Here is an 18,475-nt window from a genome sequence, read left to right as displayed (position 1 = left end):
GTGTTGCGGTCCTTGTGGAAATCAGCTTGGTCAACACTAAGGATTTCTTCTATGATTGGGGATATACACTGAAGAATGAAGCATTTAAGGATTTCATATGGGACCGACAGGAGAGAGATTGGATGGTAGCTACCTGCAAGTATGGTCCGGGTTTTGGTGCAGCGATTACTTTTGCTGCCCACCATTTCTTTGCAATGATGTTGGAACTTATGACCATTGTGTAGAATTGGATCAGCTAGGTAAGAGCTCAGGGCCTCAGGTGTTTCATAGATCTTGGTGTGATATTATCATATCCTGCTGTCTTGCCACACTTCAAATCCTATAGGACCTTTCTATCTCAAAGAGAGCAGGGCTGGTGTCTTCTCTGCATTGCTGATGGTATTATCTTAGTTCAGCCCGGATGTTTCTTTTCGTGTTTTTGTCCGGGGTGCCTTAGCAGTGGCAACAGGTGGTGTCTTTAGACTCCATCCCTCAAGAATGATGCCACAAAATACACCCCCTGCCCCCCCTGCCCATTTTATTTGACAGTGTCAGGTGATCTGGAGAGAAAGCTTAGGTGTCTCTGGAGAAACAGGCCAGTTTTCAGTCAGACCCTGACACTTTGGGGCGATCTTACCAAAAAAAACTTGAAGTGCTGAACGAGCATGAAAACGGGAGAAATTTTGTGCTTTTTTTAGGCAAGTTAAATGTGGAATCTTACAAAAATTGGAATCAAGCCTGTTGCTTGCTGTTAGGGGGAGGTGGCAGGCCTAAGCTTGCTGAAAACTGGCAGCTAGCAGCAGAGGGCACAACTGTGGATGCTCAGAAGACAGATACCCCCAGTTATCACTGTCCTCTGTGACTAATTGCCCCCCATCCCCCTGCCTCCAACAACCTGGACCAATCAGCACCTTCACTCACACGGGCTCTGTCCACCAGATGCCCCCATTCGTCTCCCCCTGCTATTGCAGGGCTTAGTGGCGGGTACCCCTCACCGTGCATGGACTGATCAATTGCCGGTTGAAGAATGTGCAGTGTGTCCCCCCAATCACTGTTGTGGAGTGACCACATGCTCCCCCCCGCCACCCCCCACCTGATCTGCTCAGCTTGGCCTATCTCCCAGACCCCACCCCACCTCTCAGGCCCTACCCCTTGGCACTGCATAGTGCCCAGTGAACACTGCCAGAGTGCCTGGTGGGCAGTGCCCAGCTTGGAACTGCCCAAAGGGCACCTCCTTCACTTCCAACCTGCTGAGAGGGCCTCAATGGCGTCTGGTCTTACTGGTAAGGCAATTTGTCTGGTCCCGCTGACCATACATGATCCTCGCCAGTGAGGACCTTCACTGGTGAGGCTGCAGAGGCAAATCAGCTCAGCCAATTCTGTCCCAAGCTCACTTGTTATATTTAAATTATATTTTGCGTTGAATTGAAATATTATAATCATCTTCACGCCCTTTTTGGGCACGAGGCTGATCTCACTGGATATCCAGCGCCAGTAAGATCGCGAGAGGTGAGAAATCAGTCATGAACCTGATTTCTTGGCTGTCTTGTGATTTTACCGGCTTGCCCCACCCATCAACTGATGGCACAAGAAGGTAAGATCGCGGCTTTTGACTTTTTTTGGAAAATTCCACACAAGGTATTGCAATTGACTAGAGCAAAGGATATTTGGCTGTCAATTATTATTCACATTCTTTTCATTAAATTAAGCACCACTACCATATTTTGAATAACTCAAATCTGGAGGATAATTATTTCTCTTGGGCATGTGGTCGAGATTTCATCGCATAAAGGAGTCAGCTGTTTCAGTGAACAATGACCTTGTGGAATGCTCAATCCTTTTTTAACACGTATAATAAGCAGATTTAAAAAATAAATTTTAAGCTATTCTCTCTCTTTTCAGATACCATGCCTAAAAGGACATTGGTGACCATGGACCACCATGTTAATCTTGCTTTAGACCATGGAACCAGTGCTTTTCTTTAAATTTTTACCCCATTCTTAAAGTTGCAGAACCAGTGTGCGGAATGGATCAGGCAAGCCCAAATCCATCTCCTTTCTTGCTCCAAAAACTGAATTCAATTCAAATTAAATTCAATTCAGAGTTCCCACAAGGGAGATATACAAGAACCAAGCTGACAAAGAAAGGCATTGCACCTGACCTTGGGCTTAATCTGATGCTTGATCTTAGCCTGAATGCCAAAAATGATGGAACAACTTAATTGGTGGTACATTCATTCAATTTATGAAACATTTGTTCTTTGTCCATCTTGATCACTTTTACCTTTGATCATTCCCAGCAGCATCAGACTTCCTAATCATCTTTCTTATTATGTGTCCAAGAAATTCCAACTGTCTCTTTCTGATCTCAGTCTAGCGGAGTTCTTTTAGTCTCCAATTTTCCTGGCATGTCTTGACTGGTAGTGTTACTTGTGCAGGGTATTTTTGTTATTCATCTCAAAAGCCACAACTCTGCAATCTCAATTCTTCTCTGCATTGCTTCTCTAATCATCCAACTCTCATTTCTAAACGTCAGAATTGGTATGATCTAGCATCCCAGCTTTTATTTTATCACTAATTTGAAGTTGATCAAAATCTTCTTCATTTTTTGAAATGCATCTTTGGCTATTCCAACCCTTTCTCTTATTTCTTGGTTGCACTTTAATTCCGATGTTAACATACTTCCTAGGTAACAAAATATGTCTACTTGTTTGGCCTCTTCATTCTTTACTGTGATCTTATATTTTGGTATGATCCTCCTTTTGGACACCAATAAAAATATTGTTTTCTTACAATTTATGCTCAGCCCTTTTTTCTCACTTTCGCTCGTTACTCTATTCATAGTGTTTTGCGCTTTCTCTCCAGAGTCCACCATAAGAATTGTGTCATCGGCGTATCTTACATTATTAAAGTTGTAACTTCCAATCAATAATCCAAGGAGGTCTTCAATGTCTCTAAGAATATTTTCATCGTACAAACCGAATAAATCTGGGGAGAAAACACATCCCAGTCTGACCCCACTTTTAAACTTCATAAAATCACTTAGATCATTTTCATCTCTTACAGCTGCAGTTTGTCCCCAGTAAAGATTTCTTATCACGTGAAGATCTTTGCCATCAAGGTCGAGAGACTTTAACATGCCCATCGGTTCTTCATGTTTTATCTTATTAAACTCCTTACTATAATCTGTAAAATACATTAATACAAATTTTTCATTTCTAATATTATGCATACCATAAATATAGCCATTAATGATGTTTATAAACAATCAATCTATATTGGGTTTACGCTAGAAAAACAATTCACAATATTAAAACCAAATCTTTTGACTTTGAATAGTTTCCTTGATGGTTTATGAGATGGTGAGATTGGCATTACTGCAATGACTTCCTCAGTGACTTATTGACAATTCTTTTGCACTACTTTTTAATAATTCCATAGACTTCACTATCTGCAATACTTAACACGGATCTTGTTCCTTTTATGATAAGCATTTGGGAGTTCAAATTCATGTTGAGGAACCCATGTTTTACTGTCAAATGTCCATTTAACCAATCTTATCTGCTATCTGAAGAAAGAAGATTGTTTTATTGTATTTTTCTGAAGTGTGAAAAGATCTTTAGGTAGTGTTTTGGCACTATCATTATCACATGTATTGGTTAGACAGTCAAAATACTCTGTGTGCAGAGATATAATAGTATTCTGCTCACACGTGACCTCCTCCCCCCCCCCACCCCCACCCCCCGGCAATCATTGCCTCATCAAACCCCTTTTAGCTAACTTTTCAGTGATCTACAAGGTCAGATGAGAGCGTGTACCAAATGCAAGTAGGACAAGGAACAATGAGGTCCTAAAAGGCATGCAGATCATATATACACATAGATTTATTTGTCTCATCTATTGTAGCTGATGGTGCTATAAACCACATCACCAATATTATGTGTTCCGAATAAAGCTGAAAATAAATTTTTTGTGTTGTAATTACTATCTTTGACAGAATGCTTTTTAAAAGCACATATTCTCATTAGCTATTCACACACACACACTGAAGTAATGAAAGCATTACCTCATTGACAGACTCCATCTGCTGGGTACATATTGAATTACATTATTAGTTTTAAACTACACCTCAATGCCAAAATTCACTCAGCCTTCCGGGTCTTGTGAAATTTCCAGGCTTTAGAATCCTACCTTGGCATAATGATGACTTTTGATTGATCACATGTTCTCTCCAACATGCTCTTATACTTTCCATTTCATCTCTTCTAATCCCTCAATTTCTGCTGTGTTGAACATTTTGGGCTGTTGAATGACATTAACAGCTCTATGTAAATACAAGCTGTTGTATTCTACCGAGTGTTGGTGATGTCATCAGCAAATGGATTTGCCACAGAAAAAGAACAAAACAGAACCCAACAGATAAACATTGCTTGGGTATCCACTGAACACATATTTTCACCAACTATTTTTAAAAAGGTATTGTTATGATTGTATAACACCAAAATTCATAGCTAACTTTGTTAATGCAGATTTTAAGAGTCACCATTGTCATAGTAATATAGTGTCGTATAACTCAAGTATAAATAATTTCTATTGTGATCAATCCTTTGGATTTGTTATTTCTCCTGCGATTGCAGGTTAGCATCTATTTTAGCAAACATTAATAGGCTAGTGAAGCATATGTTCTAAAAATGATTGAGCATATTAGGTGAGCAGCATTTTTTTGCTTGCAAATTTACCTTGGATTTAGGCCTAAAACTAGAATTTAATGGGTGGTAGATATTCCAATGAGTTGCAACTTCTAGTATAGTTTTCTAAACCAGTCTCTACCTTATATAGGTTTGCTCACTAGCATCAGCCCTGTAACAAAATACATTAACTGATAAATATTATATATTCATTGACACAGTTTATTGCTTAAGAATATCTAACTCAATAATTGATGAGACTGGGAGTCAAAGACAAACAGAACAGCAAGGAGAGTTGCTTTCCTGGCTAGCTCCCCACTCTGCACCCTCCATTTATTTGAATTAATCCAAAACTCTGTTAGCTCCCATCTTAGTCTGCACTTACTTACCCATCATCCATGTGCTTACGAATCTATATATTGGCTCTCAATTGAAAAATATCCCTCACTCAAGATTCATATTCTAATTTTCAAATCTTTTTATGGCCTCAACCCTTCTTATTTCTTTACATTCCCAACCTGATCTGGTGCTCACTTTATATAACTGAGTACCAGTAACCTGCACAAAACACATGAACGTTCCAATGCAAAAAGAAGCCATATAGGACCCAAGTAGTTGTGTAAGTAGTTTCAATCCATGTATTATAATCCTACAATCACATTTCCTCCATCCACCTATCCAATCTAATCCTAGATGCTGGCATTGTTTCTACTCTGGCCACAAAGGCTGGAAGTGAAAATCATATCTTACATTTAATCCTGTATTTCTCATTTCCTGACCACTGAAAACAATCTGCTTCTATTTATCCTGTCTCATCCTTTCATGATTTTAAATAGATCAAGTTACATTGAATTGTGTTACTCTAACTAATAAAGATTCACTTTTTTTCATAAATAAAACATAAAGTGCTGGAAAACTCAGCACATTTGGCAGCATCTGTGACGAAAGAAACGTTCCCAGCTATTTTCTTCACGTTTTCTTTGTTTTCCTAAATACAACAATTCTAATCACTTTAGTGTCAATTACTTTCTTACCCTAATAAAAAACTTTGAAGACAGCTATGGATTTGCACAGGTGCCAGGAGGGGGAGGGGGAGGGGGAAGGGGGGGGGAGGGGAGGGGAGGGGGCCGGGGGTTGCTGGGTGATGTACCCCGGGAGTTGTAGTTTGTTTCATTGTCTATCCCCATTGGCATTGCTATCCTGGTCGATTGGATGGTACTGCGACTCCCAAAACACTGCGCGCGTGCTAGGCCGCCCGGAGCATGCCGGGAGGACGGTTGCTCTGATGCCTGTCCCGTCCACCTGGGGAAGGTGTTGGCGGGGAAAAGAACTACAAGTCCCAGAGTGCAGCAGGGTGGGCGGGACCGGGAGCTAGGGCTCACTGGCTCGCGCAGCCCCACAGCAGTTTAGAGCTGGAACGGCTGCTGCGCGAGGCGAAGCAAGGCAGATGAGGGGAGCGCGAGAGGTGGACGGTAGGAGCGCGAGCTTCTGAGTGCAGTTCAGTAACTGTCGCCGGCTGAGAGGGGGGGAGGGGAGGCTCTCCGCTCGGAGAGAGACACCGACACCCGCTTAGAGAGAGAGACAGAGACAGACAGACACCCGCTTAGAGAGAAAGAGAGAGACAGGGACACCGACACCCGCTTAGAGATAGAGAGACAGACAGACAGACAGACACCCGCTTAGAGAGAGAGAGAGGGACACACCGACCTCCGGATAGATAGATAGAGAGCGACACACAAGTGTAAAAATCCACCGAGTCACCAGTCACAGAGAGAGACACGGAGCCTCGGACACGCAAAGAGAGAGACACACATAGCCCGAGCTCCGGAGATACTGAACCCGGTCACAGAGAGTCACCGAGCTCCGGATGGAGAGACACAGCCCGGTCACAGAGATGTAACGAGCCCCTGTCAGAGAGAAACCGACCGAATCCCGGATAGAGGGAGAGACACACACACACCGAGCACCGGACAGAGAGACACCGAGTCCCACTCATAAGCTTAGGGTTTAACCAGGACTAAGTTAGTTCTCTCTCCCGGGAGGAGAGAAGGAACGAACCCCCCGGAAGGTGAGGGAAACGGGGGTGGAGGGACACAGTCCGGGGATCGGGGAAGTCTGAGCCGAGGTTAACTCAGGACAAGTGTCTGCCCGGCAGCTTTCATTTTAACTGTCGATGGATTCACTCCCCCGAGTGGTTTAAAGTGTTTGTACACAAGCTGCGCTGACACAACCCTCATCCCAAACTCAGGGTTTCGGTCTGCTCGCTGAACTCGTAGGAGGAGATGGAGGGAAGCACTTGGTTTGAGATGCTGGCAGTTTATCAATCGTGTGAACCCTGAATGTAACATTTGACGTGAGAGTGGGGAGGATACCAGTCCTACACCACTGAAACCTTGCTTCTTCAAAAAGCTTTGTCGCGCTGGATTTACGATGCGGATGGCCCCAGAAGATCATGGACAACTGCAGTAGGTTTGCGGGTTAAATAATCTGGATGGAGCTACGGTGAAGGTACGGCAAGGAAAAGGATGAGGATATTTATCGGTTTTGGATCCATGGAAAAATAACATCAAACGCCCGGACAACGAGGGAAAAATAAACTACAATGGATGGATATTGTATCCAACGATCACTCGGTACTATTTGGCCAATGTATATTACACAGTAAAAATGCTGGTTGGGTTTGGAAGTCTTTAATCGACAAAAGAGAAATAAAATCGAGAGAAAATGGCTCAAATTTCGCTGCAGGTGTTTTACTGCAAGGAATAGTAACGAGAAATTGTGGACTTTTTCAGCAGAACAGAACATTAATTCTCAGATAAAGCTGTCTTTAATTTCGTCTTTTAATACACTTTGTTAACTCGTTCGTGCATATACCATATAACGTAGCAGACAAAGAAAATCACTGCACGCAAACATGTCTCAGAGTTTATTACAAGGAAAGAGGTTTTTCTGTAGGGAGTGGGTTTTCCATAAACTCCAGCATTGTCTTCAAGAAAAAAACAGTGGCAAAACGTTTGGGAGCTCTAATGCCAGTGGGAATGGTGGTCTCCTTGGGAAAAACACTGGAGGTATCGGAGGTATCCTGATCATTGGCGGTCCCGGCAGCGGTAAGACAGCACTGTGCACTGAACTGGTTTGGCCCACTTGCCCACAGCTGGTACAGCGGGGCTTGCATCGTCAGGCACTTGCCTTTCACTTCTGTAAAGCCCAGGACGCAGACACACTCTGTGTTGGCAACTTCATTCGAAACCTCGTCTCCCAGATTCGCGATAGCAGCTTGGTCCAGGGGTATGAAGAAAAATTACGAGAACCAGCCGTTCATAGCGTGCTTCAGCCTGGCGAATGTGAGAGAAATCCCGGGGAAGCCTTTAAAAGGTACATAATAGTAAAATAATATACAGTATTTTGCTGATGGTCCTGCTTTTAATCTGGTCTATCGTCCTGTAGTGGTGTGGATGATTATTAATCATATGTAATTATTTATTTACGTATGTTTTTCCATAATAGTTCAGAAGACACATGTATCTTTGTAACTCAAATATTGTGCTGGTTCCAAAGAGGTCAATTTAAAAACAAAACCAAAAAAAGTAAAGACTCTGGTTCTTGCTCACTTACAATACCGATTTAACGCTGTTAAAGTGCCGGTGTCAGATAGGTACTTGTCATTAGACACTGGCAGTGTAAATTGTACTCCTAACTCCTCATTCTCTAACCAGAACATAGGAACGGAATAAGGTCATAAAACCCCTTACATTGTTACACTCAGAAGTAGAACAACTGCATCTCAATTCCATTTACCCAATTAAGGCTAGCACCCCTTTGTACCCCTATCTGACAATTTTTGCTGTTGAGAAGCAAGTGCCCTGTTATCAATATTTAGAATCAAATTGCATGTCAATACTGCTGATTATCAATGCTTTGCTAACAAGTTAAAGATTATATTTTAAAAGTTTGCTTTGTCACTTGTAATTGTGCTGCAAAGTAACTGGTGCAAAGTAAAGGTGGTATCAGACAATGCAGTGGTTCATGCTGTATTTTAAAATTTGATTTGGTGAATTTTGCATGTAAATGTGCCATATTTTGAGGAATTGTAAACGTGAAACTTGTTCAAATGGAGTCAAAGGATAAAGTATAGCCAATCTACAGGACTGGGAATTCAGGTAGACTATACATTCAATGTGATCATTCTAAAACCAATAAAATTTTTCATCTCTTTTGGCCTTTGGCCCTTTTCTATCATTGCCACCCATGAAAAAGAGCATGGTAAATTGACTGAATTTATTGTAACTTCTGTGTTACTGACCAGAAATCTGGTGAAATGAATCACTTTCTGGTAGTGACATTTTGCTATGTTTCATTCTTGTGGAAGAAAAATCAATCATAAGTTGCAGTGCTCATCAGTTGACCCTTTGCAGAACAGCACTAGTTTACTGACATTTATGAGACCTTCTGTTCTGTGACCTGCCCAGTAAGCCTACTGGTATTGATCAGTTAAAACAACAAAGAGGACACTTTTTCTCCCCCTTTTTTCCTCTAACCCTGTCAGAAAACTTTATCATTTTATTGAGAACTTTGTGAGCCATGTATGTGAACTAACTAGAATATTTTGCTGAACTGGGACGAAAGGAAAGCAAAGTCCAAGACAATGCATAGAAGATAACTGCCACATCCATTCCTCTAAACAAGCATTTTGCTTCCCCCCCCTCCCCCCCCCAAAACAATACTTCTCTTGCCTTGTCTGTTACTACCATTATTTCTAGCTTTTAAATGACTAATGACGATTTATTTTCATGATTTCATGAGTTTAGATGTACTTTGAATAGCAAGTTATTGTGGACATTGACATTCAAATCTTATTATTGGCCTAGAAGATGAAACTAAAATCAATGGCAGCCCTGATGTATTGATCTAGCTAGTAGCATTGGGTCATGATTAACCAGTTAAATGTGCCCTGGCAGCTTTAAAATAATCTCTACACTACTAGAAATATGATCAGGCAAAGTATAATAGAAGTGCAGAAATCAGGAGATTGCCTCAAAGTTTGAGTCTTCTTCCTTGGAAGAAGCCATTATCATTCTATTATATCACTTTTCTATCAAAAACATAAAGATTTTCAATTTCACTATTCAAATATTTTGGAAAGGAAATCTATATATTGTCATATTGCAGCATTTGGAGTCAAAAGCCTGGGACTCCTTCCAAACAGCACTGTGGGTGTACCTACGATGCCTGAGGGACTGCAGCAGTTCCAGAAGGCAACTCACCACTACTCTCTTGAGTTCCTAGGGATGGCCAATTAATTTTGGCATAACCAGTGATTCCCATAACCTATGAAGAATAGAAGAAAAAATAGGTGCTGTGCATAGACACTGGTATAGAAGCTGAGCATTATTTTGCACCTGTCAGAAGGTGTAAGGGTTTAGCCTGGGTTGCAATAAACCATCACTGACTCCCATTTCTGCATCAACTGCAGAAGAAATGTTGTTAGAATTTGTTTTACAAAAGGTTCAGTAAAGTTTACAAGTTCCTTTGGATAACATTGCCCTATAACCAAAAAGTATGTACAGACATATGTATTTAGGATCTTGAATAGTCCCATATATTTTAGAAATATGTTGACAGTGGTGGGGCTAATAAGTTACATGTTTCCCCAACCAGTTTGCTGAAATTGATGTAGTGGTACCTTGGTAAAAACGCCTTGCTAATAAGGAAAAACTTGTTGAAATTTCCACTTCAAATCAAAAATGTTTTAAGCAGCATGCCAGAAAGCTGAGGCTACTATTATTGTACAATGCAAGTGCAAGGTTACTGAAAGCCCTTTAAAAAAAATCAGTTGGCAGCAATGTTAAATAGCTCCTGCCAACAGCATTCGTCATCTGGTTTGCTATTTTGAGTCCGTCTGCAGGCAGAGTGGACGAGCAATGCAGTTTCCGTACTGCTAATGTGTAGACCTTTACTCCAATGTCAGGGTCAAATCAATAAGTCATAAATACCTCAAAATAATTGTTGCTGAAACAAAAGACATTGAATTTTTTGCCTTGCACTCATCAGTACAGACACAAGAATATCAAATTTCAAACATAGTTTATACTACAAGAGAAAGGGTTGCTTTGCTGTGATTGTTTGAAATTTAGCACTCTTGAGCTTGGCCTGATGAGTGCAAGATGAAAAGTTTCTGCAGAAAGTGGTGGAAGTAGTGTCGTTGAATATTTTTAAGGCAGAGATAAATAAGAATTTTGATCGAGGGAGTCATCCTCATATTCTGGCTACCCAAGGTGGCCTTTGAGGGCACAATTGGATCAACCAAGATTTATAGAATGCAGAGCAGGCTTGAGGGGTGAAATGGCCTACACCTGCTCCTAATTTGTATGTTAGCTTTGACTGTCTTTTCAAGTTCTGTACAGTGAACAACCATTGATCTCTTTTTTTTAGTCTGGACTCTTCGGTAATATACTGAGGGCATGGGTTCAAATCTGACTATGGCAGTTGGTGGAATTTAAATTCACTTAACCAGCTTTCAATTCCAGATGTTTAGTAATGGTGATCATCAAACTATCATTTATTGTCATAACCCATCTGGTTCACATAGACTTGGTCTGGCTTATCTGTGACTTCAAAGCTACAGTGATGTGGTTGACTATTAACTGTCCTCTGTAAAGGCCTAGCAAGCCATGCAGTTCAGGTGCAGTTAGGAATGGGTAACAGATGCTTACCTCGCCAGTGACACCCACATCCCACAAAAGAGTAAATAAAAAGTATCATATATGTAGAATATCAGCCATGAAATTGTTGCAAATCGTCAAATTATAGCACAGAAAAAGACTGCAAATCTGTACTGGATCCCTGAAGGAGCAGCTCATATAAAATGTAGAATAATTTACAGTACAGAAGGCCATTCCACCCATCATTTCTGCACTGGCCATTAAAGAAATCACTGATTTCTTTCCAGCACTCGGTCCATAGACCTGGAGGTTTTGGGACTTCAGGTGCATATCCAGGCATTTCTTTTAAGGAGTTGCTGTCCCTTTAGCCAGAGAATTCCACCTCCCCACCCCCCACAATGAAAGTATTTTCCTCATCTTCCTTCTAGATCTTCTAAGAATCATTTAAATCTGTGCCCTGAGTCTCATACCTTGCTGATAAGGGAAAGTTGTCTTTCCCTTTCACTCTCTTCAGGCACCTTAATCTTATACACTCCAGGGAAATCTCCCCTTCTGTCTCTGTTTCATAGAAAACAGCCCCAACCTACCTTTCCACATAGCTGCAGTTTTCCAATGCTAGCAACATCTCATAAATCTTTGTACCCTCCAGTGCAGTTAATACTTTCTATAATGAGGTGACCAGAACTGTACACAGTACTCCCATTGTGGCCTAACTATTTGTATAGTGCCAGTATTACCTCCCTGCTCTGTGGTTCTGTTCTTTGGCTAATAAGTGAAGTATCCCATGTGCCTTCTTAACCACCTTCTTGACCTGTCCTGCTATCTTCAGGGATCTATGGACATGCATTCCAGGGTCCCTTACTTTGTCAACATCTGTTACCTTCTTTCTTATTGTGTATTTCTTTGCCTTGATTGACCTACCTAAATGCATCATGTCACACTTCTCCAGGTTGAATTCCATTTGCAGTTTTTCTGCCCATCAGACCAGCTCATCATCCTCCTCGCTATCAATGATATGGCCAGTTTTTGTGGCATCTGCAAAATTCATGATTATGCCTCCTATGTTTAAATCAATATGATTAATATATGCCACAAAAAGCAGGGGATCTAGTACTGAGCTCTGCAGAACCTCATGAGAAACACCCACCAACCATCACCTTTTGTTTCCTGCCACAGAGCCAATTTTGTATACAGCTTACTACATTCCTTTTGATTTCACTTTGGCATATACTCTGCTTTTTAGTTTTGAGTTCTTGATGTCTGAGATAGGATTGAATCCCTTAAATACCCACTTTCCTCAGCTTAGTAAGATTGGTCACCAATCATGATCATTATCACCAAAATACTCTTCCACTGTTGCTCTTTGCACCTGCCCAACTTAATTTCCTAAAACTAAGTCTAGAACCACATTTTCTCTTGGACGTACTGGCCAGAAATCTTCTCCTGAATGCACCTCAAATTCAGCTCCCTCCATTACTTTCTCACACAAACTATCTCAGTTAATATTGAGGTAGTTTGAATCCCCTACTGTTTCTGCCTCTTGATCTTGATTTCAGAGATTTGCCTATCCACTAGCTCTCAACTGTTTAGGGGTCTATAACATACTCCGAGTAATGTAATGCCGCTTTTTTGTTTAGTTCAAACGTGGCCTTATTTGGCGATCCTTCTAACATTTATTCCCTCCTCTCAGCTGTGTTGGGTGTTGGTTCTTGGAACAAAATTGCCAACCCCTCTTTTAGTTCGTCTATTGACTGAAAACCCTGTTATGAGGATCCATTCTCTTTTAACGCCATATAATAGCAGTGATATATGACAACATTTTTATCTGTACCCTCTGGTCATCAGTTTTTTGTGCTCTTGAGCACTGCCAAACTTGTTTTTATTTTCTAACCTTTGTTTCCTCGACCTTCCAGAACCATTTCACTAATATTCTGTCTTCCATTTCTGGATTGTCCCATCTGGTTCCCATCCCCCTCAGCAAACTTCCCCATGTCCAAGCGCTGAAGTGCAAACCATTTGACTTGTACAATTCCTCCTCCCTTGGAACCAATCCTAATGCCCCAGGAATTTAAAGCTCTCCTTTTCATGCATACTGTTAAACTGCTGGGAGGTCACTCCTTTAAATATGCTATCCATGTAAGCTTCAACCTCACAGATGCACAGCAGTGACACCATCTGTTGTTAAAGTTCCAAAACCCAGAGCTCAAGATACTGCAACTGAAGACACTGATGTGCAAATGGTTATTTAGGACATGAGAAACAGCCTGGAGTCCCTACATTGCACACAATGGGCACTCCTGTGATTTTTCTAGTTAACTGATATAATTTTGTTGTGGGTGACCCTTGTTATTGGTGATAAAGCTTAGCAATGCTATTATAAAGCGGAGGTTGATTTTTCTTCCCCCCATTCCCCCCCAAAACCCTCAGAAGTACCTCAACCTCATCTGTAAAAAGTGTGTGAAGTGGTGTGACCTGCTCTTCAGCTGCCAGTGATTGAATACAAAATAAGCCCCTGACACGCTCAGATCAACACTCAACAATTTATTTAACAGTGAACAACTTTACTAAACTATTAGCGAACTAATTAAAACAAGATTCTAATGATATGCTGTTCCCATAAATACAATTCCCACTCATTAACAAAAAAAAATTACTCTCTAAATTGCAACCAGGTTGTGTCTCATCTGGAATATTCTGGGCCTTCTCTGTTGATTCTTCTTTGAAACCTTTGCTATCTGAATGGGGCTTTGAGCTAAGAGCTGTGGCAGGTGGCAATTGCTCTCTCCTTTTGTCCCAATGCCTGCCTGTTTTTAGACCTGTGACAACATTTCAATATTTCCCAAAATAGGTTTGGTCCTAGGTTGTCAAAACCATTAGATTTAAATTTAATAGGTTATTGGTATCTTAAGTGCCTAATTCAAATTAATTGGCTGAATTAAAAAAAAATTCAAAAGCCTGAAAGCTTGTTGCCTTGGTTACACTGCTGCTTGGCTTTTTGATACAAATATTTCAGCTTGGGGCTCTAGGTATACTTGCATTTAAGCATAAGAAAAGCACAGACCATGAAATGCTTTTTACCTAGCAATCTGTAAACAATTACTCTGTTCAATTTTGCAATAATACTAATAAAGCATTACCGATATTAATAAACCTTACTAATATTGATCAACCCTGCCAACAATTAGTAGTGGTAATAAACTTTATTGAATAATAAAGGCTAGCCATCTACTTGTTATTAAAGTTAATATTTTAAACTTTTTTATAGTCAGAGTTGATTTAAAAACTCAGTCCCTAAGCAGCAAAACTCACTAGCCATTCACCTTACAACTTTGCTATGATGTCACTTTCCATTTTTTTGTTTCAAACTCAGTGCAGTTGTCTCTGCTCCTCTACCGAAGGTAAGTAGGCAAGCTCTTGCCCCTTACGGCTGTGTTTCTCCTGCAAATCTGCCCCCTACCTGTCCTGAAGTTAAGTGCTCCAGAATGTGTTCCTCAGGCTTTATTTATCTTCTGTCGGCTCTGTTCCTTCACAGGGCTCTGTCTGTCTGTCTCCAAAGGGACGTGCGGGCCCTCTTTTCACCCACTGCAGTTAATGCAGTTGGTTAATGTGTAGTTGTTTTAAAATACTTAAATGTGTAGAGTTAACATTAACAGGAACCAATTCTGTTGAGGAAATGGTTTCAATCTAAAGTGACTTAGGATGACAACTTTAACAAATACATATCAAATTTCTGAACACAGCTTTTGTAATGAAGCTTTTTGCAATGGCTATTTCAGTTTGAGTCCACTGTCTGAAAAAAATTGACATGCAAGTTAGTTAAGAAATAACCAAAAATAATTTGGGGGGAAAAAAGCAATCTTCTCTTTTGCATCCATATACTATGGTGTGGAGTTTTCAGATGAGGTATTAAACAAACTCTGTTTGCATGTCTGTGTGGATGTAAAGGATCCCATAGCATTCATCAAAGAATAAATGTGTAAACTCTAACACGAGAGGAAAGTCCCTTATATTCTGGTTTGTATGTTTTAGGTCTTTTAAGGTTAACTTGCAATAAATGGCATTAGTACAAAGAACAATCCAGCACGGGAAACAGGCCCTTCGGCCCAACGAGCCCGCGCCGCCGCATCACCCTACACCTATTCTACCCTGCATGTCTACGAATGGGACCCTACTCAGTCAGATTCAGGGAAGAAATAGTGTCAATTTGGTGGAAACCAATTAGCCTAAGAGCACATCTTTGGGGTGTGGGAGGAAACCGGAGCGCCCGGAGGAAACCCACGCAACCACAGGGAGAATGCGCAAACTCCCACAGACACAGGCCCAAATCCATGTATCTGCACAGCTAGCAGTGCTAGTCACTGAGCTGTTGTGGAGCCCGTCTATCGGTCCAGGATCAAGCACACACACCGACATGAAGTACTAGGCCACTCCCAGACTTCCAAGAGCAGCCCACGCACAACCCGCCGTGTGCATGCCCCTCGCTTGACACGAGGTGGACCTCCACCTGTGGAATAAAGACAAAACATATTAATCATACAGCCTGCCCTTCCGGTGTCTCCTGAGGTTTAACCCTATTTAATAGCCCCTACCATATCCCTCCATTCTCGTTTCACTCATATGCCTATCTAACTGCATCTTAAACGAGTCCAACGTGCCTGCCTCCACCACCCTACTCGGTAGAGCATTCCAGACCCCCACAACTCTGTGTAAAGAACCTTCCTCTTACCTCCAAATTATACCTCCCCCCCCTCACCCTTAAGTGATGACCTCTTGTGTTCGTACCCAGTCTAGGGAGCAGTCTCTCACTATTAACTCTATCTATTCCCTTCAGTATCTTATATACCTCTATCATGTCCCCTCTCAATCTCCTTCTTTCCAAGGAGAATAGCCCCAGTCTCTTCAGTCTCTCCTCGTAACCCAGTCCCCCCATGCCAGGCAACATCCTGGTAAACCTCCTCTGCACCCTTTCCAGAGACTCCACGTCCTTCCGGTAATAAGGTGACCAGAACTGGACGCAGTACTCCAAATGCGGTCTAACCAACGTTCTGTATAACTGAAGCATTAGACGGCAGCTTTTATACTCTAAGCCCCTTCCTATAAAGGCTAACATCCCATAAGCCTTCCTAACAACGTTCTCCACTTGTGACACAACCTTCATGGATTTGTGGACCTGCACTCCCAGGTCCCTCTGTACGTCTATACTCCTAATCGGCCTACCTTTTATCACATAGCTCCTCTCTGCATTATTCCTTCCAAAATGCATCACCTCGCATTTGTCAGGATTAAATGCCATCTGCCACCTATCTGCCCACTGCACCAACCTATCTATATCCTGTTGTATCACCTGACAATCCAGTTCTGTACCCGCCAACCCTGCCATCTTGGTGTCATCAGCAAACTTGCTGATCACACCACCTACTCCCTCTTCTAAGTCATTTATGTAGACTACAAAGAGGAGAGGTCCCAGTACCGAGCCCTGCGGCACACCACTGGTCACCGGCCTCCAGCCCGACAAGGTACCCTCCACAACTACCCTCTGTCTCCTATTTCCCAACCAGTTCTCAACCCACCTAGCTACCTGGCCTCGTATCCCATGCGCCTTAACCTTTTCTACCAGCCTACCGTGAGGGACTTTGTCAAACGCCTTACTGAAATCCATATAGATGACATCAACGGCTCTCCCATCGTCAACCGTTTTTGTCACCTCCTCAAAGAATTCCACCAGATTCGTAAGGCAAGACCTCCCTCTAACAAAGCCATGTTGCGTATCCCTAATCAGATCGCAACGCTCCAAATGCTCATACATCCTACCCCTAAGTATTTTTTCCATTAACTTCCCTACCACCGACGTCAAACTCACCGGCCTATAATTCCCAGGGTTATCCCTACTACCTTTTTTGAACAACGGGACCACATTTGCTACCCTCCGGTCTTCTGGGACCTCACCTGTGTCCAAAGAAGAGACAAAGATGTGCGCCAGAGGCCCAGCAATTTCATCTTTCGCCTCCCTGAGCAGCCTGGGATAAATACCATCAGGCCCCGGAGCTTTATCCGTCCTTACGCTACCTAAAAGCCCTAGCACTTCCTCTCTCGTAATAACTATATCCTGCAACTGAACCTCCGCTCCCTCCAAGAGTCCGCACGATTCCGAACCCCTCTCCTTCGTGAATACCGACGCAAAGTATTCATTCAGGAGCTCCCCCATTCCCTCCGACTCAATACACAACTCTCCACTCTTGTCCCTAAGAGGACCAATTTTCCCTCTAACTACTCTCTTGCCTCTAATATAGGAATAAAATGCCTTAGGATTATCCTTAATCCTACCGGCCAAAGCCATCTCATGCCCTCTCTTCGCTCTTCTAATTCCCCTTTTTAGCTCCCTCCTACTCTCTCTATATTCCTCCAGCGCACACTCCGTACCCATTTGTTTTGACCTAACATACGCCTCCCTCTTCTTCCTAACCAAGTCTTCAATATCCCCCGTAATCCACGGCTCTCTAATCCTACCTTTCCTATCCTTTCGCTTAACCGGAACAAACCTCCCCTGCAACCATTTCATTTTGTCCCTAAAAGCCTCCCACTTGCCAACCGTGGACTTGCCAGCTAACAGTCCCTCCCAGTCAGTTTGCTGCAGCTCCCTCCTAATCCTGCCATAGCTCGCCTTTCCCCAATTCAGCACACTCCCGCTTGGACGGCACTCGTCCCTTTCCATTTTTATCCTAAAGTAGACAGACTTGTGGTCGCTGTTCGCCACATGTTCGCCTACCTCTACCTCACCCACCTGCCCTGGCTCGTTTCCCAACACTAAATCCAGTATAGCCCCTCCCCTAGTCGGGCAAGTTACATACTGTTCTAGCGACCCTTCCATAACACATTTCACAAACTCCTCTCCCTCCGTACCCCCAGCTCTAGGCCCCCTCCAATTCACTCCGGGAAAATTAAAATCACCCACTACAACCACTCTATTCTTTCTGCACCTGTCCAAAATGCCCCTGCAAATTCCCTCCTCCACTGACTTTGGGCTGTTGGGTGGCCTATAGTACACCCCTAGCAGTGTGATCTCTCCCTTTTTATTCCTCAACTCCACCCACAGCGACTCAATCCCTATCTCTTCCATATCGCCCTCCCTCTGCACTACTGTGATGTT

The 18,475-nt window shown here is 42.3% G+C and overlaps 1 protein-coding gene across 4 annotated transcripts in view; it reads left to right on the top strand.

The window, feature by feature from the left end:
• Positions 1 to 6,077: 6,077 nt before the first annotated feature.
• The window catches only part of ankrd50 (ankyrin repeat domain 50), a 118,024-nt gene continuing 105,626 nt past the window's right edge, over positions 6,078 to 18,475 (top strand). Inside the window, exons 1-2 of one of the 4 annotated variants that reach the window (XM_080193689.1) lie at positions 6,078 to 6,138; positions 6,915 to 8,041. In XM_080193689.1, coding sequence (XP_080049815.1) covers positions 7,581 to 8,041 — 461 coding nt within the window. In that variant the 5' untranslated portion in view covers positions 6,078 to 6,138; positions 6,915 to 7,580. The other 3 variants (XM_080193698.1, XM_080193709.1, XM_080193719.1) reach the window with 3 other exon arrangements.

Source organism: Carcharhinus amblyrhynchos, chromosome 1 (genome assembly GCF_965287045.1).
Source record: "Carcharhinus amblyrhynchos chromosome 1, sCarAmb.v2.hapA, whole genome shotgun sequence".
NCBI classification, from domain to species: domain Eukaryota; kingdom Metazoa; phylum Chordata; class Chondrichthyes; order Carcharhiniformes; family Carcharhinidae; genus Carcharhinus; species Carcharhinus amblyrhynchos.
This window is presented reverse-complemented; position numbering and strand designations above follow the sequence as displayed.